This window comes from Podarcis muralis, chromosome 6 (assembly GCF_964188315.1).
Source record: "Podarcis muralis chromosome 6, rPodMur119.hap1.1, whole genome shotgun sequence".
NCBI lineage: Eukaryota > Metazoa > Chordata > Lepidosauria > Squamata > Lacertidae > Podarcis > Podarcis muralis.
Genome location: NC_135660.1, coordinates 56,963,231 through 56,986,064, shown reverse-complemented (window position 1 = coordinate 56,986,064; position 22,834 = coordinate 56,963,231). Strand labels below are relative to the sequence as shown.

The 22,834-nt window shown below is 41.7% G+C and overlaps 1 protein-coding gene across 2 annotated transcripts in view; it reads left to right on the top strand.

Moving 5' to 3' along the window:
- C6H10orf90 (chromosome 6 C10orf90 homolog) overlaps positions 1 to 22,834 on the top strand; it is a 150,896-nt gene that overhangs the window by 110,492 nt on the left and 17,570 nt on the right. For both annotated transcript variants that reach the window (XM_077930358.1, XM_077930359.1), the window contains 3 exons: positions 1,900 to 2,193; positions 7,589 to 7,782; positions 9,931 to 10,132. In XM_077930358.1, the coding sequence (XP_077786484.1) occupies positions 1,900 to 2,193; positions 7,589 to 7,782; positions 9,931 to 10,132 (690 nt within the window). The remainder of the gene's footprint in view (positions 1 to 1,899; positions 2,194 to 7,588; positions 7,783 to 9,930; positions 10,133 to 22,834) is intronic.

Genomic DNA, 22,834 nt, shown 5'->3' with positions numbered 1-22,834 from the left:
CTGTTACAGAGATAACAACACAGAAATGTATAAACTAACATGTTGGATCCTCAGCAAATTATCATACAACAGAGGTCACCATCCTGGCACCGATGGGTGCCATGATGCCCATGAATGCTTTCCTTGGTAACCCTTGTCAGGTTCTCAAGACCCTGAGCTTTCATTTTAAAGCTCATTAGCCCTCCTAGAAAGTTAGTTATGGGACAAAATGTGCAGCTATCTTCTTCTGTGAATTGAGAGTGTGGTGTGGCCACCTTGTAAAGTTTGCCTGGTGTTGAGGAATGCTCCCTGTTATTAGACAACAACACCATCAGATGCCACATATAAGGGTGACTGCAGTCTTATCCATGTAGTTCATTTCAGCCAACTTCAAGAAAATAGATTTGAACAGGTATCATACGAATTGAATGTCATTTTCAATTCCCCATCAAGTTTTCTCTGGTAGTTTGTGAATCTTGAAAATATGCATGCCCATGCCCATCTCAGGCCAGATCCTATCTAATTCCATAAACGAAGCTTGCAAACTTCCCCTTTCTTGCTGCTTTTGTTGTAAGGCAGATGCCTTGTTGAGAGGCTGTCGTGTTTATTAGCCCAACAATGCAGCTCATCTCAAATAGTATGGTCATTCCCTCCACACGGATACACATTGACAAGCTGAGCTTAGGAAAAGGATATAGGGAGTCAACCACTTTTGTGTGTGCATGTGTGCACTCCCTCACACACACAAATAATCATGTGTGCACAAACTAGCAAGACAGGTTTGGGAGAGGGGGGATGTATATTTGTAGTAGCCTAGAATAGAAATACCTAGGAACCTTGCAGTTGGTTACAGAAAGTGGGAAACATAAGCCATAGAATTTTGCATGGTGATTCATGAACAATGATGGCATTTGAACAGTTAATTTTTGAAGCATCTCTAAACTTACCTATAAGCCTGTTGCTAGTGTTGCATGAGCTGCACACTAAAAAAGCCCCACAGAGAGGGGCAACTAGGATTGGCACTGATGCCATGGTATGTGGTTTGTGCTCCCGGTCAGCATGGAAAATCTTCTGGAGGAGATGGGTGTGGCAAGTACACAAGACTTTGTCTTGTCTTGGACTCAAAATCGCTCTCAACTGAATGATCCTGTGTGGACTGTGGGGGTGGAGGACTTTGGGTGAGTCTGGGGTCTTGCAGTCTTTCTTTCACAGTAGCCCCAATAGTGCTTAACAGTCTTGGTGGATCACCATTCATTCATTGGCATGATATTTGTTCACCTAACCTTCCTTTCTTCCCTTGCCAAGAAGCCCTATAGGGCAACTTTGCAGATCATGTTTTCTCTATGTTAAATGTATGTCTGGAAGATGCCAGTGTAACCACACTGCAATGGAATACCTGGATCAAGCCTTCAATGGACTACTGAAATATGTTTGCGGAATCAATTTGGCTTTATACCAACAGTGCGTCTTTTATGAAGCGTGCTCTATGTTCTTGGCAATTATTTTCCCCAGTGGGTTTCTTAGAGTTGCATAGTATACAATCTTGTGCTGTGGAAATGAAATGTTGGTATATGGGCTGGTTAGGAAGCTATTAATTTGTAATCACAGGTAGTCTTGTTAGGAAAGAGGATAACATGATTAAAAGCAGTTTAGAGAACAAGGAAGTGAAGAGGCTAATGATATCACACTGTTTTCCTGTGGCAGTGGCACAGCATCACTGCTTCAAGGGTTTGGGGATACATTTATGAAATAATAATAATAATTAATAAACAATAATGATAATGATAATAATAATAATAATTCATGCAGTGCTGCAAACAATGTTGGAAGGACCTTTGCAGAAGGAACCATGACAGTGAAGTTATGTTTCAGGCATTGCTTTACTTTTATTTCTCCTCTCCCTCTCTTACTTTTTAATAGGCACACAAGCATCCTCAGGAAGCAACAGAAAACAGTGCATAAGAGACAGACACTATGAAACAGCACTTGCTTCCTTTCTGGAGCAATCGTCCAAGAAAGAACTCATGGTGGAAGGTGGCATTTCTTTGAAAGATAAACATCAACCCAAAGGCACTTCAGAGTCCAAAGAGAGTCAGACCCAAAGCTTTCTGAAACCAAAAACATCTTTTTCTGATCACGGGTATCATATAAAGGCTTTATCAAAAAGGGCTCTGGGCGAAAATGATATCTACAGAAAAGATCCATTCCCAAAAGGTAAGCTGCAAATCTTTCATTGGGTATTAGGAATCTAGCTTTTGTGGCGTGTTAAAATATGATCAGAGTAAAAGGTGCAGAGCTGTTAATGGGCAGCTTGTTTGCATTTGTCTGTTGTTGGTTTTTTGTTTTGAAGGTAGGAAAATACAGTGGTACCTCAGGTTAAGTACTTAATTCTTTCCGGAGGTCCATACTTAACCTGAAACTGTTCTTAACTTTAGCACCACTTTAGCTAAGGGGCCTCCTGCTGCTGCCGCGCTGCTGGAGCACAATTTCTGTTCTCATCCTGAAGCAAAGTACTTAACCCAGGGGTAATATTTCTGGGTTAGCGGAATCTGTAACCTGAAGCGTATGTAACCTGAAGCGTATGTAACCTGAGGTACCACTGTAGTTTGGAGAGCAACAGGCTTCACTTAATGCATTTGTATAAATTCTCAACATTGGCCATGGCCTATTGAGGCCAAATAAGAAGAAATAAGACAACAAAATACACATATTGTATTTTGATGTCCCATGTTTCTGTATTGAATCCCCAAACATGCATACTTTAGCACAGCCAGTGTGGCCATGTTCAGGGATGATGAAAGCCGCAGTCCAATAACATCTGGAGGACTACAGGTTCTCCATCCCTGTAAATGCTTGTTGTTGGAAGTGTTGAGATACAACTCAGCTTGTACCATAGGCTGATAGAGGGATACTCTCAGGGTTGCTGACCTCATTTCCCACTCCCTTCTGCTTTATCCATATATTTTACCCTCCTTTTGTATCCAATGAAAAATTGCCCAGTGGACAAACTATTTTATTTTAGACAGTTGAGAAAGATAAATTAGGGATTATTCTAATTCCATTATCTTGATAACACCAACTTCATGTATTTTTCTCTTCTCATCCATATATATATATATATATATATATATATATATGCTTTCGTAGATTTTCACGGGTACAGGAATGCAGGTTTTGGTGTCCTCGGGTATCTTCCCGTGTAAAAGTTGGGGTGTCTAGGCGACGTTTCGACGAGGTCTCACTCGTCATCTTCAGGCTGGTGCTTTCGGCTTCTTGTTACTGGAACAGAGTAACTCTGTTCCAGTAACAAGAAGCCGAAAGCACCAGCCTGAAGATGACGAGTGAGACCTCGTCGAAACGTCGCCTAGACACCCCAACTTTTACACGGGAAGATACCCGAGGACACCATATATATATATATATATATATATATATATATATATATATATATGCTTTCGTAGATTTTCACGGGTACAAGAATGCAGGTTTTGGTGTCCTCGGGTGTCTTCCCGTGTAAAAGATGGGGTGTCTAGGCGACGTTTCGACGAGGTCTCACTCGTCATCTTCAGGCTGGTGCTTTCGGCTTCTTGTTACTGGAACAGAGCAGGATCTCAGTGTTTGAGTTCCTATAAATACTGTTGAGGAGGTGTGGCCTCCTATGTTCTGGGCAGAGAGGAAGTTCCCAGGCTAGTGTGCCTTTTCTTCTTTTGTTCCTTAATTGCTTGAGGGATATCTTGAGTGATTTCTTGAGTGATATCCTGAGTACCACTTAGGTGGGTCATTAGGTGTGGATTAGTTGCTAAAGCCTTTGTGTCTTGACCTCTTGAACTTTGTGAAGAGTTTTTCTGAGAAGATGGGTGTACTACATTTAGTTGTGCTCTGGCTTGGCTTCGTGTATAGGGGCGAGCTGTGGTTTTGTGGCCTGTGCCAGCCAGATCTGTGTAGGGATTGCAGGGGGGTGTAGCATCCGGAGGTGCCACCATGGTTTGGCTACTGGATGGTGTCTGTAATTTATCTGTGGAGAGGGTCTGGGTTTGGGTCTGGTGTGGTTGATTGGTGATGGCGTTCTGTGTGCCTCTGGATCTGGTGTCAGTTTTTTCTCTCAAATGTGTTAATTGCCAATGGATACCAGCAAAACAGGGTTACGAAGCTAATCCAAAAAGAAACACCCCCCAAAAACCAAGACACAGAAGAAAACAATGGCATGGCCCTCCTTCCTTATATCAAGGGCACTACAGATAAAATTAGCAAAATCCTCCATAAACACAATATCAAAACAGCCTTTTGCGCCAACCAAAAAATAGCCAATATCCTCAGAAACCCCAAGGATAAAATCCAGTTGGAAAACCAAGGGGTCTATGAAATACCCTGCAAAGTCTGCCCAGCCACGTACATTGGACAAACAAACAGACGAATAAATGCACGTATCGCAGAACACAAGAATGCCGTCAAAAAAGAAGAAAAAACTTCCTCTCTCTTCCAACACATGAAAGAAACAGGACACGAAATTAATTTTGCAGATTCCAAATTGCTCTCTAACATGGAACATCACCACAAGAGAATAATCATGGAAGCCATCGAGATAGAGAAACACCCTCACAACATGAACAAGCGTGACGACACATCCCGCTTGCCAGACATCTGGAAATTAGCCCTCCCCACAAAAACTGACACCAGATCCAGAGGCACACAGAACGCCATCACCAATCAACCACACCAGACCCAAACCCAGACCCTCTCCACAGATAAATTACAGACACCATCCAGTAGCCAAACCATGGTGGCACCTCCGGATGCTACACCCCCCTGCAATCCCTACACAGATCTGGCTGGCACAGGCCACAAAACCACAGCTCGCCCCTATACACGAAGCCAAGCCAGAGCACAACTAAATGTAGTACACCCATCTTCTCAGAAAAACTCTTCACAAAGTTCAAGAGGTCAAGACACAAAGGCTTTAGCAACTAATCCACACCTAATGACCCACCTAAGTGGTACTCAGGATATCACTCAAGAAATCACTCAAGATATCCCTCAAGCAATTAAGGAACAAAAGAAGAAAAGGCACACTAGCCTGGGAACTTCCTCTCTGCCCAGAACATAGGAGGCCACACCTCCTCAACAGTATTTATAGGAACTCAAACACTGAGATCCTGCTCTGTTCCAGTAACAAGAAGCCGAAAGCACCAGCCTGAAGATGACGAGTGAGACCTCGTCGAAACGTCGCCTAGACACCCCATCTTTTACACGGGAAGACACCCGAGGACACCAAAACCTGCATATATATATATATATATATATATATATATTATGCCCATCTCACCTCTCTGACACCCTAGGATTCCTGAATCAAGAGGACCTTGCTGCCCAGCAGCTCCAGGTCACATTATGTATTTCCCTTCCGTTGCAGCATTAGGAACAGATCTTTGTGTACAATGGAAATATATGCACGATAATTGGTACATGGGCACTGTGCTCACCAACTGCAACTACAGCCTGGTCTGGAAAAATATCTGAAACTAATGTTCAGTTTTTCAATTTACCTTGCAAACCCCTCTTCAGGGAAAAATATTTTCAGAATCTTGGCTCAGCAAAAGTATGTGCAAGTAAGGCAAACAATCAATATGGGAGAGGATTTGCAACTTGGTAAAACAGGTGCAGAAAACAACTTTATATTTTGATTTGTTTGTTTGGAAAAAAAGAGTATCAAGCTTCTGCCATGAGACAAGGAAAACGTATTTTCTCTTTACTGCAATTGATCATTTGAAACAATCTGAAATAGGCTTTCTTCCCAGATATTTAATATCTTGAATCATACCATTTGACAGGAAACACAAGCTTATTGTCACTTTTGTAAGAGGGGCATGTCTCAGCGTTCTTCAGAAGGAGAATTTGCCATTTTGGATTAATTCTGTATTTTTAGCTTGTAAAATGCTGAAAACATCTATTCGCATTTTGGGCATAAACTCCTTTTTGGGATTATAAATTATGCAAGAAATATTGATTGTCGAAGAGCAATCAATCAAGCTTGATTATAAAGGAGGAAAACATTTTTTAATAACCTTCTATATTGATTACATTTTTAATGAACCGAAATCATATTTTAGCATTTTGTTTATTAGTTTCTCATCTTAAAGTAATTGCAGTAAAATAAGGACTTGAATATGTCAATCAATACAGGAACAATGAAAAAAACACCCAACAGCTGCAAGACCAAAGGGAAAAGAACTTGAGGAAGAATACAATATACATATTTTGTTGTAGTCCATCATCAGTGCAGTAAATCTTAGTTGGTTCAAAGTGTATGAGCTATTGAGAGTCATGCAGCAAAGGCTGTGACCTGTGAGCTAAGCTTTCTGACTTTAGTTCTCCCCCATCCATGAACTCACTAAGTAGCCTTAGGCTAGCCACTGTTCTCCAGTTGTTCCCCTCTGCCCCTCTCCCTGCACCATCGGCAGTATGGTGGTACTAAAAATAATAATTCTGGTATGATGCTATTGTACTTTACAGAGTGGTTGTAAAGATTTCTGGGATAATCTGTGTGAAGTGCTTTGAATACTCCAGGAGCATCATATACTGTAAATTATAGAAATTATAATTATCAATTAGAGCAACATATATTTCCCTCCGCCTGCTCTGTAAAGCAATATATTAGGCAGCAGTCTCAGGCTCCCACGATCATGCAGTGGAGTGAGGTGGGACCAAGGTTGTAAATGGAAAGTAGTTTGCATTCAGATGGCAGAGGTGGTGAGAAAGCTTTTCCTTGCAAGTAGAAAAGTTACATAGCAAGAAGTGCGTTAGAACAAAAGCTTTTTTCCTCAATGTGCCAAGGTTGGTTGGTTTTTCAGCTTGCAGGGGTTTTGCTTTAAATATTGGTGAGCAGCAAAACATAGCATCAACCACCTTCAGTGCGAAGACACAATTCTAGTATTGCTGCTTCTCAGGATTCTGGCACCTCATTTTGCTACATGTCTACATGCAGTTTTTAATGTTTGAAATTATGCAGTGTTTTTATTATGTTGCAAGGCACCCAGAGTGACTGGGGCAGCCCAGTAAGATAGATGGTGTATAAATAATAAGAATTATCATCATCATTACACCGAACCATAAAGTTAGTAATTATTTCCAAATTTGCATATGTATTTGCAAATGCATTTTTAAAAACAAATCTATGTCCTCTTTTTTATTTTCTTTCTTTTTCTGTGATGTATCTTCTTCTTTTTGGCAATGTGTTAGTGGCCACCATTAGGGAAGGATAAATTTGATTCAGTATGCATTTAACTCCAAATCTATCAAAACATTTTCCAGAACAATAGGTGAAGCAAAACACAGCTATCTTTCAAAATTCACATTTATCCAAATTTTGCAATGCAGTTCTCCAACCATTGTTTACAAAAATGCATCATATTAGGGGGAATTATTTGCAAAAACATGTACATTATCCCAAAACTGCATACAAAAATGTGTTTATCAGGATAAATTCTCACTAAAATGCTGAAGAATATATAACTTGACGGTTTTGTTTCAGAAACCACATTCCAGAAGCAAAGAAAGACCCAAATTCAAATTAACTGCTCCCCCTTAATAAACATCTATCTCTTTTTTAAAGGTGATTACAAATTCTGTGGTTTGGCTATCAAGCTGAAAGAGCATCAGAAAAGTGAGATGAACAAGACAATCGACAGGGTAACAACCTCCACAGCTCATGAGCCAGATGTTACTCATGAGAAACATGAAGCCAGCCAGCAGCCAGAGGTCTGCTCTGAGCCTGAGAACATTCCTGAAAACCCACTGACTCTCAGGGTAAAATATCAGAATGTTTTCTCTGTTAACTCTCAGTCCTGTGATGGTTATTTTCCTGGGAACTCAATGGAGGCAGAAAGTCACATTTTCTTTTTTCTTTTTCTTACTTTATCAACGGAACAATGAGGTTACTTGAAGCTGCTGTTCATTGTTGAATAATCATTTTGATTGCCTGATCTGTTGAAAACGAGCAACTTCAGAAATTCCCCACTGTCTAGAAGCCCCTGCTATACACAAACATTTTTGCTCACCTTTCCATCAATTCATTCCCCTCACATTTACTGATCCAATGGCCAGGGGTGTAGCTGTATTAGTCTGCTGCAGCAAAATGAAGATTCTTGTTCCCTAAGAGACTATGGGTCCCCCAGGGTGAGGGCAGCGCACCCTGCCTTCCTCTTCAACCCTGCTTTCCTCTCCACAGCTGTCTGAGCACCTCCACAATACCTCTCTCACAGCTTACCCCAGAGCCATCAAACCTAAGTTCTGAAGGCACCAAGGGAGATCTGAACAGATGGGAGCAGAACCCACCTTCAAGGCAGAGTGCTAGGTTGCTTGCTAAGGAGCAGAACCATTTGCTGCCCTACGTTGAGCCTGCCACATTCCTTTATATAGGAAAGCAAGGGGTGTGCTAGCTCACCTGCCATTGTGTACCCAAGCGTTGGATCAGCTATGTGCCCTGCTCTCTCTTAGACCAGTGATGTGCATATGTATTGCATCAATCTAAACAGTAAAGCCTTTGGAAAGAATCCTTCTTTGAGTTCTCGTTCTTCAGCAACTGGGAGCCAGGACAGTAACCTTAAAAAAGGGATACTATGTTTTTAAGGGCTAGACTGGCAGAATGTTATGAACCTAAATCTGAACAGCAAGGGTTAAATGTTGGTTTCAGGCAACTCAAATCTCCTACTGATAACAGCATTCTGGTCCTCCTTTTAAACACTGAGCATGTTAAAAAGCTATGCATGACCCACCATGAAAGGGACGTCTCTCTTACCCTGGTCTGAGTCTGATGCAAACAAGGACAGCACATTAAACAACTACAGAAGTGTGTTAATGGTTAGGAGTAAACAGCCTAGGCAGCAGGAAAATATTAAATAAACAATTAAATGAAGTGGCCAAGAGTATACTGCACTTTTTTATTCTTTCTTTCCAGGCGCATAGTGATAAATGGATTCTGCTGCTTTTTTACCCATTGAGGCACAGCAGATGCACTTATCCTGAATCCATATATCTTGGATGTCCAAGGAAGCCATTAATTGTGTCCTTTGGTTTTCCTATTTAGACACTTAGGCCAAAAAGGAATTCTAAAGTACACAGGCACTGGTAACTGCAAAAATGAGACGTGTGGTTGCAAGTATAGCCACTCCTGCTTAATGTAGCAGTTTTTCAACTATGTCCCAAGTTGTTGTGTTAATACTTTTATAATGTTCTTCAATTTTTACTGGTATGACATAGAACCACACAACACTCATACCAGCACAATAAGTATGCTAGAAAGAGTGCAGGAAAGGGATGAAGAGGGCAAAGGCTGCAGGCAATCAGTTTCAAGGCCAATTATACTGTCTAAGCTACGTAGGATAGGGCAAGTTGGCTTTTCTTGATTAGGCATAAAAAACAGTATATACTTTCCATATAGCATGGTAGATGTCCATCTACTAAAGCAGGGGCAGGGAACCTTTGGCCCTTTAGCTGTTGATGGGCTCGCAAGTCCTATCCTACCCTGTCTCCAACTCATATCATCCCTGAGCTAAGCTGGCTGGGGTTGATGGGGTTTGGAATGAGTTGATCAACATCTAGAGAGCTGCAAGTTCCCCATTCCTGTTCTAAACTTGATGGTATATTGTCAACTCATGAAGCCACCTGAAGACAAATCCTTGATCCGTTGGTGGATAGGTGGGATTTTCCTGTGCTGCAGAAAGGTGAGCTTGTAAACAAAAGGGCACATGACTGCCATTTCCTCTGTTGAGGCATGAGGTCCCACACTGTTGAGAGACATCTTATCACGTCTGTATTATGTGATAATTTCCATGGTTGTTGGATGCAAACCTAAACACTTGAGAAGCAGGACTTTCATTACGTTGGTTCAGAGGAACTAATTGATAATGCCCTCTCTGTTTCTCACTCCAAATGAAATGTATTTCTTTCTTTTAGGAGGCGCTAGAAGTTCACAAGCCTCACTTTATTTCCCGCTCACAAGAACGCCTAAATAAACTCAAACACATGGTACAGCTGAGGAAAACCCAGCAGGGTGATGCTTCAAGAAAGAAACAAGGGGCTGCTCTTTCTCGCAAACTTTCCACGTCTTCCATTACGAGTAAGAAGAAACAGTATACAATTCCTCATCCTCTCAGTGGTAAGTTCACCTGTGGCACTTTAATCAAATTATCACAGTTTCTGCTAGAATATGCAGTCTTCCTTTGTTAATGTTTGGTGCTCCAGCCCGGAGATAGTCTTTCATACTGATTCCTGCGTGGATGTAATTTGTGGCGAAGCTAAATGCCATGCTCATGTATCAATATATAATTCTCCAAAAGCCTTTGCCATTGTATCAGTTCAATTCACTCCAATCTCCCCAGTCATACTACACGAGAGCCAGCGTGGTGTAGTGGTTAAGAGTGGTAGTCTCGTAATCTGGGGAACCGGGTTCGCGTTTCCGCTCCTCCACATGCAGCTGCTGGGTGACCTTGGGCCAGTCACACTTCTTTGAAGTCTCTCAGCCCCACTCACCTCACAGAGTGTTTGTTGTGGGGGAGGAAGGGAAAGGAGAATGTTAGCCGCTTTGAGACTCCTTAAAGGGAGTGAAAGGCGGGATATCAAATCCAAAAGGGGCAAATCATTGCACCACACAGGATATCTTTAAGGAGAAGTAAGCTTTATTTCTGCAAACTGTACCACAATGCCTTTGCTACATAGATCTCATGGAAATATTTTCTCTATCTTAGGGACAAATTCTAACATAGTATGACAGTTGTGTTGCTACTTTTTCCTTAAATTAGCAATGAGGAACCTGTTGTTCTCCAGATGTTGGGCTCCAACCCCCATTAGCCCCAGCCAGGCATGATGTTTTTTCTAGTCCGTGGAGGGCCATCAGTTCCCTATTCTTGCCCTAAATAATTATAGGCCTAGGGTAGCTCATTTCTACTGAGAAAAAGAGGGTCAACGGGTCTTTGTTTTTAAGAATCCTGTGCCCGTGTGTGTGTGCGCACGCAGTATCCATTCTGATCAGGGTGGGCAGATGAGATAAGCCTCACATCCTCACATGGTGCCTTCTTAACAAGAATCATATCTGCCTGTAGTTATTTAGGAAAATCAAGATTGTAGCTGTCTGTTACATATTCAGGAAACATCCAGTCTGATGTGCAACTTCTAATGACCAGTAGTCATCATTGATGTTTTGCAGTGTATAAACTCAAGAAAGCGTCAGATGGAATTGTTCTATTTCAGAGATAAAGTAGCATGCCATGTCTATTCTGTAATTCATTTTTCGGAGGTAGAAGATCTAACAGCAATGCAAAAACTTTTTGCTAGATAAGTGGCTTCCTTTTCTTAACAGCTCAGCAAAAAGTGTGTGCGGGGTGTATAGGGTGGAGTCCTAAGGGATTCATTCTCTCATTTTTCTCACCGTAAAATCTGAAAGCATTCTTCTGCTTTACCACAGGAAGCAGGGCAGCTACCCCCCGGTGACATTTTTCATTGTAAGCTCCCCAAATCCCTTTACTTCTGGGAACCCTGCTTTCAAATAAAAGAAAAAGATAGCAAACATAATCCAAAGTGATAGAGCCAATAGTGAAAATGCTTGCCTACTGAACTTTTCTTTCTCTGTAAAGCTTAACATTTAAAAGCTTGATCTTTAAAAGGATGAATATGGTCATGCTTGAGCAATTACAGATTAGTTTAGATTATACTTTGTCTTGTTATATATATATATATATCTACGAAAGCAAATATATATATATATATATATATGCATATGCAATAATTTCATCTCTATACTTATTCTTGTAACTTGTAATATAAATCCTTTTTCTTTTTGCTTTATAGCTTTGTAAGCATAATTTTGCATGTGCTATTTCTTTTCCAGAATAACATGATTCCCCCCCCCCCACTTATCCACAAACTTGAGCACAGCTCTATTATTGCCAGCTGCACCTTCACAACATACTTTAATTTGTACATTATTGCTATGTTCCATCTTCACCGTTATTTGACAGGTGGCTCTCAGTCAGGATTAGGACATCATTAATCAACTGGGAAGTTGTCTTTCTCAGACAAAAGGCAGAGCAATTCTGTGGAAGGGACTGCCTCTTGTAGCTCGGAGAACTTGGCTTAAGCACTCTAGCCAATGTCATAGCAAATAAATGGTGGGAGTGCAGGCAGGGGCAGAGGAAGGGAGTGTGGTGGGTGCAGACCGCCCCAGGTGTCACCACTGAGGGGGGGGTGACAAAATGCCAGGCGGCTCGCACCGTGGTGTCTGCAGCAAGCCCGAGCCACTGTCTCTCCTGGGAGAGACGGGGTGGCTTGGGCGCACTCAGGCTCCATGCTGCCCAAACAGTTCACCTGCTGCCCCCCCCCCGCGCCAGCCATAGGGCAGCTGAGAGGGAGGAGGCAGGCAGACTCTAGAGGCCCCACAGTGCGCCCCAGGACTAATGCTTCTTTGAAGTCTGCAGTGCCTTCCCAGACACTTTTGGCTAGCATGAGCCTTGTGGAGATGTCAAGACTGGGCAGAGGAAGGTGAGGAAGGGAAGAACAGAGAACTGGAGAAATTGGACCATGAGGAGGGACCATTGCGAATATTGACTTAGACCCTAGAGATGGGGCAAGGGGACTGTCAGGGCAGAGGTCCACCTCTGTGCCATAGGAGACCTTGTACATCACAGGAACCTGACACTGCACCAGGACTGTCGTCCCCAAAAGCCTCCTCTGGTTCAGGGGATGCTTGCAGATAGATCAGATAACAAGCTGGCCCATTAACTCTGCCTCTGTCACAATGGATGTACCGGTGAGAACAAACTCAGCAAACCAAGCATCTCCGAAGGAGGGCTTGCTTGCTTGCTTGCTCAGTCCCGTGGCTCAGGACACCAACCGCACAAAAGGAGGGCTTTGGGGGGGCATGTAAAGTGTCAGAACAACATCTTAGGTTCTGCTTATCCATGCACCTGTTGACCTATGCACCTTGTAACGTGACGGATATACCATAGCAATCCATGCATTAAAGCTTTTGGAAAACAAACAAAAAACCAAGCTGTGAATCAGAGTACTGCTGGCAGTCTCCCTCAGAGCCTGTCAGTCACTCCTGATATTGAGCTTCTAGTGGCAGGCAATTAACTTCCTCACAGGCCCCTTAACTCCACTTAGTTGCTAGGGAATCATTCCATGAGCGACTAGGGTCTGGGTGGGATTCACTCTCAATAGTACTAGTAGTAACATATTACTCAGTCCTGAGTGAACCTAGGATGATGAGCATAATTACATCTTATGTATGTTCAGCTGCAGGATGTTGCTGACCACAGTAGTCAAGAAAGAGTTGGCTAGATCACTATGTTTGTTGAGCTTTCCCTTCGCTCAGATAATGGAGGTACCTTAACAAATCACAGTTTTTACAATCATTTGTTGCATTTTTCTCTTGCCCTTTGTTCTAAGGAGCTCAGGGAGGCAAACATGGTGTACCTTCCCTCGTTTTCTCCTCACAACCACGCTGTGAGGTAGGCTAAGAGACTCACCCAGGGTCACCCAGTAAGCCTCTTGCCTGAGCAAGAATTTGAAACAGGTTTTCTGAATCTAAGTACAATACTTTGCACAGTACGCAGAATATTTATGATTATTATAATATAATAACAATTTGTACCACAAGTACAAATATATGCGTACTTAAAACCATGTACCTTCTTTAAAAATGCAACATTGTCTAATCTTATTTTCTTGCCTGGAAGTTTTATCGTTTTGACTTTTCATCTGTTTACAGCTTCTTGACTTCAGAAACTAAAAATTATATTGAGGTAGAAGGGGGAAATATCACATTAAGTAACAGCATGCAATAAGATTTTTGCCTAGATGCATTATGCTGGCAAAATGTTCGGTAGTAAAAATGCAGATGTCTTTCTTACGAGCTAAGAAATTATGTACTCAAGTGACCATATATTAAAACTATGACAATCTGTCTACATATATAGTGTGAGGCAGAGGCGAAAATTGTGAGTTAGGATGCAGGGAAACAAGATGACCTGGGGGGCATCACTATATTTCATCCTAACCCTCCCATATGAAGTTGTTCTGTCATAAAATGGAACCCGTGTATGCTGTCTTTCACTCCTTGGTGGAAGTATGGGGTACATGTGTGATAAATACACAGATCCAGAGATATGTTGCACATCAAAATTGCAATCTGAGGCCCAATGAACATCCTGAGATCTGTGTCCTGTACAGTGGTACCTCGGGTTAAGTACTTAATTCGTTCCGGAGGTCCGTTCTTAACCTGAAACTGTTCTTAACCTGAAGCACCACTTTAGCTAATTGGGCCTCCTGCTGCCACCGCGCCGCTGGAGCCCGATTTCTGTTCTTATCCTGAAGCAAAGTTCTTAACCTGAAGCACTATTTCTGGGTTAGCAGAGTGTGTAACCTGAAGCGCATGTAACCCAAGATACCACTGTATTCTTCTTTGAATTTAAGAGTGTATGTCCATACATTGCAAAAAGTCCTGAATTCTTACTGAATTTATTTAGCCTATGTGGATCAAACTACATAGGAATTTGACACTGAAAAAACATTGCTCCTGAAGAATATATTGCAACTGCAAAGCTTGGAAATGAATTTTAATAAAGAACTGTATGTCCCCCCTACAGTAAATGCAAAGGGAAGAACATCGCCCCCTCTTCTTTTGCTTGACTTTGTAACTTTGGTAAATCCTTGTTCATCTGTAATTCAGCACTGAAGAGAGAAAGTAGGCACTGAATCTTCATTTCTCTACTGATGAGACATGGCAGGAGAACTCCCTAAAGGAAGTAGTTTCAAGGTGCCCTTTGCTACAGTTACAAATTGATGAAAATCTAAAGATGACTTACCTTTCATGTCAAATAAACTGTTGCTGAAAATCTGATTTAGTAAAAGTAGATATCGGGGGAGTCACCTTCCTTATCACCCCAAAGAGCAGTAAGGGGTGAGGCACAGGGGCTGTTGTGGGAGAGGGAAATTGCTCTCAATTGGAAGTGTACAAAATACCTCCTCATGATTTTGAGCAATTCCCCCTCTCGCCCAGCTGCCCACCCAACCCTTCCCACGCTGAGACAAAAGCTTCTGCAGAAGTTCTTGTACGTGAATAAGTGTACTGCCCAACATAAATCTGAAAAACAAAGTCCCTCTACAAAGTCAGATTTAAGAATCACATTAAAACCCGCATGAAGGCCATTGAGCATTACTCGCTTAGTGGCACTTACAATATTTGAAAGCCTCTTGCCATGGAAGAACATCTCAAACTTTCTCATATACAAAACCTAAGGACCTAAAAGCTATTTTTATGCAAGGAAGGAATCTGAGAAAGACACACACCACTTGATTGGAAGAAAACCTCTAAGGGGTTTACAAAAACATAAAGCAAAACATTAAAATATATGCATAAAGTGTATATGCTTCCACAGAAACAAAATATCACATGGAAAAAGAGAAAAAAATATATTACTTTCTCATTGTGCTATTACTAAAGATAAATTTTATCTTCCAAAGTGAGTAATAAAAATGTGGTTTTAAATACATTTATTAATTACTCAAGCAACAGCAGTTTCCTTCCTGTCATGGTTATTAATGATAAATGACTCTAGCAAGAAACTTTTTCCATAATTTATCTGCCGCACCTTATTCTTCATAAAAATATAACTTAGTCTTTGTGAGGTTTTATATGTTCTCAGAATGACAGAAACTACTATATCTATTAGGCATTTGATAAATTTCTTTAGCACTCTGCTCATCATAATCGTAACTGCAGCCCTGTTGGATAGGAAATTATCACTTCCATTTTGCAACCTGGCTCAACAGCACAGTGGTTATTCCATCACTCAATCATTCATTCAGCTATTCCATCAGTGCATAAAGATACCTATCAAGCAAATGAAGAAGCAGTTCAAGCACCTGCTGTGTGAAGAGACAAAGATTCATTAAACCATCTCTGGCTGCATGCAGAAGTGGCATGAATCAGTGCTCAGTGTTCTTCTTACACGCAAATCACTACTGTGGCCATGGAACTGAATACTTCTTCATTGACCCAAGCCATAGATGTCCACTGCTAACCTTTCAACCTCAAGCTCTTCTTTCCCCTGTGTTCCCAAAGTGAAAGCTGCAGTTTTCAGGATTCTAAGAAATATGGCAACATACCAACACCAACTGTTGGTCACATCAAAGATCACACTTTTTAAAGATTACTTAAAATGGATAAGTAATACTCCAAAGCATTCATCTCTCAATGACTAGTTATGAGCTAGAGTTGCCATTTTACAATATGTCTTGAAGGCTCCTAAGTCTTCATTCCATTCATTGAAGGAGTTACTATGCATAAAAAGAGAGTTTTCTGCATACAGAAGGACTTAATTCCATAAACAAAAGCTGTCCTGAGGGGAGAAGCTCATTTTGTTCACAGAGCAAATACACAACTGGTTGTGATGTACACCTTGGGGTCATAATAGATAGCTCAGTGAAGACGTTGACCCAGTGTGTGGCGTCTGTGGAAAAAGGCAGATACAATGCAAGGGATAATTAAGAAAGGAATTGAAAATTAAACAGCCAATATCACAGTACTGTTACACAAATCTATTATGTGACCACATTTGGAAAGCTGTGAACAGTTCTGGTCACCTCACCCCATAATGAATACTTTCAGTTTGGAAAAGGTAAAGATTATAGCAAGGAAAGATTATAGCATTTATGAAGGAAGGTTTAAAGAAAAGGCAAGTAAGAGGTGATATGGCTGAAGTTTATAAAAATATTTCTCTATACAATGCATAGTTAAACTCTGGAACTCATTCCCACAGCAGGCATTAATAGCCATGAACTTGGGTAGCTGTAAAAGAGGATCATACAAATTCATGGAGGACAAGGCTATCCATAGCAACTAGCCACAATTACTATGATCTCCTTCCACTGTTGGAGGCAGTATGCCTCTGAATACCAGTTGCTGGGAATCTCAGCTGGGAAGAAGAAGAAGAAGAAGAAGAAGAAGAAGAAGAAGAAGAAGAAGAGGAGGAGGAGGAGGAGTTTGGATTTGATATCCCACCTTTCACTCCCCTTAAGGAGTCTCAAAGTGGCTAACATTCTTCTTTCCCTTCCTCCCCCAAAACAAACACTCTCTGAGGTGAGTGGGGCTGAGAGACTTCATAGAAGTGTGACTAGCCCAAGGTTACCCAGCAGCTGCATGTGGAGGAGCGGGGACGCAAACCCAGTTCACCAGATTACAAGTCCACTGCTCTTAACCACTACACCACACTGGCTCTCATAGTGGCTGGGCATAGTGCTGTGGGGCTTATGGGCTTCCCCAGTGCTATATTTCTAGAAAAAGAGGTGCTGGAACTCACCATGAATGCCTCCCTTGTTGTCTTATAGTGGCAATGGTGCCCACTTGAGAAGTTCCAGAACTCAATTCCAGTGAGTTCTGGCTGAAAAAAAGGCCTGGGCTTCCCATAGGCGTGTGGTTAGCTGCTGTGAGAGCAGGATGCTGGACCATAGGCCTGATTTAGCAGATTCTTCTTATGGTCTTAAACTTCTTCATATCTAACTCCATTCTGTGAATCCCCAAACTTGGGATTTTGAATGGTTTTTTTTAAAAACACACACACGCTAATGTGTCCTGTGTCTTTTTTTAAATGCAGTAAGCCTCCCCTTGGCATAGTTATTCTTTTATATTAGCTCTGGGTACTCGTCTGGTAAATGGGAGGCAATAGTTTCGTGATCTCACTTCTACTCTGCCTGCTGAGCTGAAAAGAACAGGATAACCCTGAAATCTCCTCTCGCTCCCCCAGTGTTCTTGGAAGCGAATGTCCTGCTGTAGAAATTCTACAGCTTGGTAGTATTGAATTGTGACATTTTAGATATAAACATTTGAGATCATGAAGCTGAGAAGGCACTTGAATGTGAACAGGGCCAATCTTATTCAGCAGCATGAACCATTTAGGAAAGAGAGAGAATATGCCCTGTGTTGACGCAGCTTGTTCTTAAGTCTTTATCCGTATCCAACCCTTGTGTAGATTTTCACTGCAACTCAGGGAAAACTTGAAGGACAGGGCCAAGTATGATTTGTCTGCAGGTTTCTTAGTCACTGGAGAGCTATATGTTATTTCAAAACAATAGCTGTAATATCAGTATTTGAAAAACAGAAAATCCCTCCACAACAGAGTGAGGTGATGGAAACATCCTCATTCCATTTACTGTACAATTTACATTTTTTAAAAATAAAGGCCTGTATCTTCTTCACCATGTATCCTTCTGATTTATACTGAGGAATATGTTTTCCACCATTTCCCCAATTACTTCGTTAAAGGCTTTGTTAAAGCATATCCTCTAAGAACTTGATTCCGTTATTAGTGAAAGATGGTGTAACACTACAAGCTTGTGAACCATTGAAGGGATGGATTTTTATTTTTGTATTTTTATGTTGTAGACTGCCTGTGGTCTTCAGATGAAGGCCGATATTCAAATCTCCTTTTTTAATCTAAATAATTTTTATTGGTTTTCATGTAAATACAAGAACAACATGTAACTACAGTGACTTGTCCAGTGGTACATTCTTATTATGTTTCATATACCGTATACAGTACACAAGCAATTTGTTTATTTATGCATTGCCAATTCAAGTACAGTGGTGCCTCGCAAGACGAAATTCGTCTTGCAGAACGACTCAAAAAACGGAAAACCCTTTCGTCTAGCGAGTTTTTCGTCTTGCGAGGCATTCGTCTTGCGGGGCACCACTGTATCCTCTCCACAGAGATTCTTGTGTTGTGAGTGCAATAAAAGTATCTTCTGTCTCATTTATAAAGGAAAAGCCAAATCTTGCCCAAAGTATTGAAGTGCTTTTAATTACCATATTGGCCCAAATATAAGCCGCACCCGAATATAAGCCACACCTTTAAAATTGGAGAGGTGGGAAGAAAAAATACCCAAATATAAGCCACTCCCTTTCTTGCTGCTCCTGGCTGCATACTGGGGGAGGCAGGGAGCCACGCGTTGCCGGTGGCCTTTCCCCTTCCTTCCTTCCTTCCTCACTCTCTCCCTTACCGGCCTTGGCGGGGCGGGCACTGCTTTTTGCCCTACTCTCCTGGCTGCATACCATAAGGTTACAAAAATAAGCCACACTTTAACTTTTCACGGTCAGAATTGGGGGGGGGGGGAGTGAGGCTTATATTCAGGCCAATATGGTACCCTTCTATAACGAGCAAGGTGTTCTGATAGATACAAATCTAAGAAATAAGAATAAGAATAATTAATGTTTGGGCGTATATGCATCCATCTATCTGCCCCAAGGCCTCTTCTCAACCTTTCAGTGGTGGATAGAAGGCAATGCATTTAACCGAGGAGCCACACAAAAAAATCTTGTAGGAACAGAAATAAATTTAGAGCTGGCACCACCAGTGGCGTAGCGTGGGGGGTGCAGGGGGGCCCGGCCGCACCGGGCGCAACATCTGGGGTTAGGGCAAATCCACAGGTTAGGGGGCGCAAATCCACGGGTTAGGGGGCGCAAATTACTTGCCTTGCCCCGGGTGCTGACAACCCACACTACGCCGCTGGGCACCACCGACTGCTGGCCCCACTGTTGTCTGCAGAGTTGGCTTTCTTCTTGGACCTTTCAAATTAATTGCGAACACGGGCAGTTTAATCGGTATTTTAGCTGGCCTTTTCTGGATTACAAGAATATTATATGAACATGGAGATGGAGATTTTCCAAAGCGACATTGTCTCACAGAGGGCTTTTAAAGCACAGATTGGCAGCTACTGAGAACAAGAGGATAATCTATAGCACAGCTCAGATGTGATGGTGGACAAACTCTTTCCTGTCTCAATCTCTTCCCCTTCAGGAAGCACTCATTTCCCGCATGCTCTACCCGCTTCTTTGTATCCAGATGGGTAGAGGTAATTAATTTCTCACTGGAAACAATGAGGAACTACCTCCGCACACCTGTCTTACAAAATATGGGCAGGTTTCCAATGCACTGACCATCTCTGTTATGTCATAGCATGTTCCCAACATTTATATATAATAGTCATTTATCTCTAGCCAGCATCTCTTTGCGCTTATGTGAAATCTGATGCGCGCAGGCAGCTGTTGGAGACATCTTTGCATGTGCACCTGCATTGTACATACAGTGGTTTCCTTGATACTGCAGTGAATGGGGACTATTGTTTCCTCTGGAAGTTCTGTGCGTGAGGTCATTAACAAACTGGGGTCAAAATGAGTGGTCTCCATGATATGCCATCAAACCCACTATTTTTATTTCAGGGTTGCTGTGAAACAAAATCAAATGCCTTGGGAGACCTTTCCCGCTATATTTAATGTAAATGGAACAACGTATCTATTGAGAATGTAGGATCATTAGATCATACATAAATCACACAGTCCATTTTGTCAATGTTCTCTTAATTTATGGAGAATAGCAGCCTACATCCCGGATCCTTTTCCATATAAATACCAGCATCTATCTGTGCAGTTCCTGTTTACCTTCTCAGCTTCCCGCCCCCTAAAGAGTTTCTTACTAGAGACAGTTGTAATTCATGCAGAAGATTTCACAAGGTGCTAAAAGTAAATTGAGAAAAAATTATCATGTTTAGCCAGCAGAAGATTTTATCATCATAGGAGCACTCCAGTGGCAAACAACCTGAAATTCTTTTACTAGCCTTTTGTTTTGTATATTTTTTATGTTTGATTTCAAGGAGGCTAATTAGTCCAAGATAGACTACTTTGCTGTTGACTACATTGAACAAATTAGAGATCCCACTGTGATGAACTGAATAGAAACAATGTTCAAATAACCAGATTTAAATCTCAAAAAAGCATCATGTAATTACTTCAGTGACAGGGCTACCAGCTGTTTATAGTACTTTAAATCTTCATAATGAACAGCCTTGTGATCTTAGTGTACACAAGCACTCTTAGATGTTTTTTAATTTGCAAGAACATATGTCTATGTGATTTTATGTGTTAATATACCTGAGTTCCCCATTCTCCTTTTAGGGACACTGTTTCCTTACTGGGGGGGAACTACATTATAGGGAATAATAAAGCTGCCATCCAACTTTGCATTCAATATTTGTTCATTTCTCTTGACTTGTTATTGATTTATCTTACAGTGAGCTTGTGAAATCCATATTTTCATGAGTATTTAGAAGTAACAGAATTGATGGTCTCCCTTGGTGTGTTCAAGTAATTACTACTGTGAAGTTTTGGAAGTTCTATGATACTTTTCATAGATCTGAAACTGTTTACACACACATGCCACAGGCTGTTCTCTTTCAGACAGGGATAGGAAACCTGTGGCCCCCAAATGTTGAACCACAAGTCCCATTATCCCTAACCATTGTCAATACTGGTTGGACCTGATGGGGCCCCAAGTAGCCAATATTGGCATGAGGACTTAGGGGATCTTGGATAAAGGAAGAGAATATGAGTGTTCCTGTGTGCAAACATGAGTGGTGGAAACAGGACAGCAAGAATATACTGAGCCCTAAAAGGATTCTTCACACATGCCTGAAATGCAAAATAATATTCTTCACTGTGGAGGGATACGGGTGGCGCTGTGGGTTAAACCACAAAGCCTAGGGCTTGCCGATCAGAAGGTTGGCAGTTTGAATCCCCGTGACGGGGTGAGCTCCCATTGCTTGGTCCCTGCTCCTGCCAACCTAGCAGTTCGAAAGCACATCAAAGTACAAGTAGATAAATAGATACTGCTCCAGTGGGAAGGTAAACGGCATTTCCGTGTACTGCTCTGGTTCGCCAGAAGCGGCTTAGTCATGCTGGCCACATAACCCAGAAGCTGTATGTCGGCTCCCTCGGCCAATAAAGCGAGATGAGTGCTGCAACCCCAGAGTCGTCCATGACTGGACCTAATGGTCAGGGGTCCCTTTACCTTTTACCGTGGAGGGGACCCATTAATTTCATTTATTTGTTGTTGTTTAGTCGTTTAGTCGTGTCCGACTCTTCGTGACCCCATGGACCAGAGCACGCCATAGAATACTTAAATCCTATGGCTTGGGTCTGCTGCTTCATGATGTTCACATTCATAGGCACACATTACATTTTTTCTACATGTTTGTTTCTATATTTTTGCCTCTATCCAGACAGTTTTTCTTTGCTTGTCTTTCCACAATAAACAATCCTCTTCCATGGTTAATGCGTGTACATCTTGGGCTTCCCATCTTCTTTGATATTGCCATTTTCCTACCTTTTTAATAGTTTTGCCCTGTGTTTCTTGCAGTGTAATCCTACAACATGTTTACTCATTGAGCCCCACTGTACTACAACCAGGATTATGTCTTTAGCTACCTTAATATCTTCTGTACTTTTTCCTTCCAAACACAGCTTTTAAAAAGTTTGAAACTGTTTAGGAAACATCCTCACATTCCTTTTTGTCACAACTTTTGGACTGCTTACCTAATGTGAATTTAGCATGTGCTGCTTTGCTCTATGCTTTCACCTGGGAAAGGGGGCATGTCAAGAACTGTTTTCATGTTTTACAGGCTGCTTGTAGATTTTAAGTGTATGCACCTTCTATCTCGATAGTTGCATTTAGTCCAGGACAAAGCTGAGTTGGAGATAGCTGTTAGCTTCCAGTTCTCTCCTTGCCTCCAACATTTGTGCCTGGGTTGGTGGGCATCAAACCAATACTCAGTGAATGAGGAACAAAACCAGAAACAAACTGAAGTACAGTACATCAAAGCCGTTGTTGCCTAGGCTCCAACAAATCTTCAATAGGTCTTCCAGTCTGGGATGGCAAGGGCAGCTAATGGCTTGAGAACTCTTCACTGACCCGAAAGATGCTCCAAATCACAATTCTTGGGGCTTACCATGTGGAACTCCTGAAATCTTTTT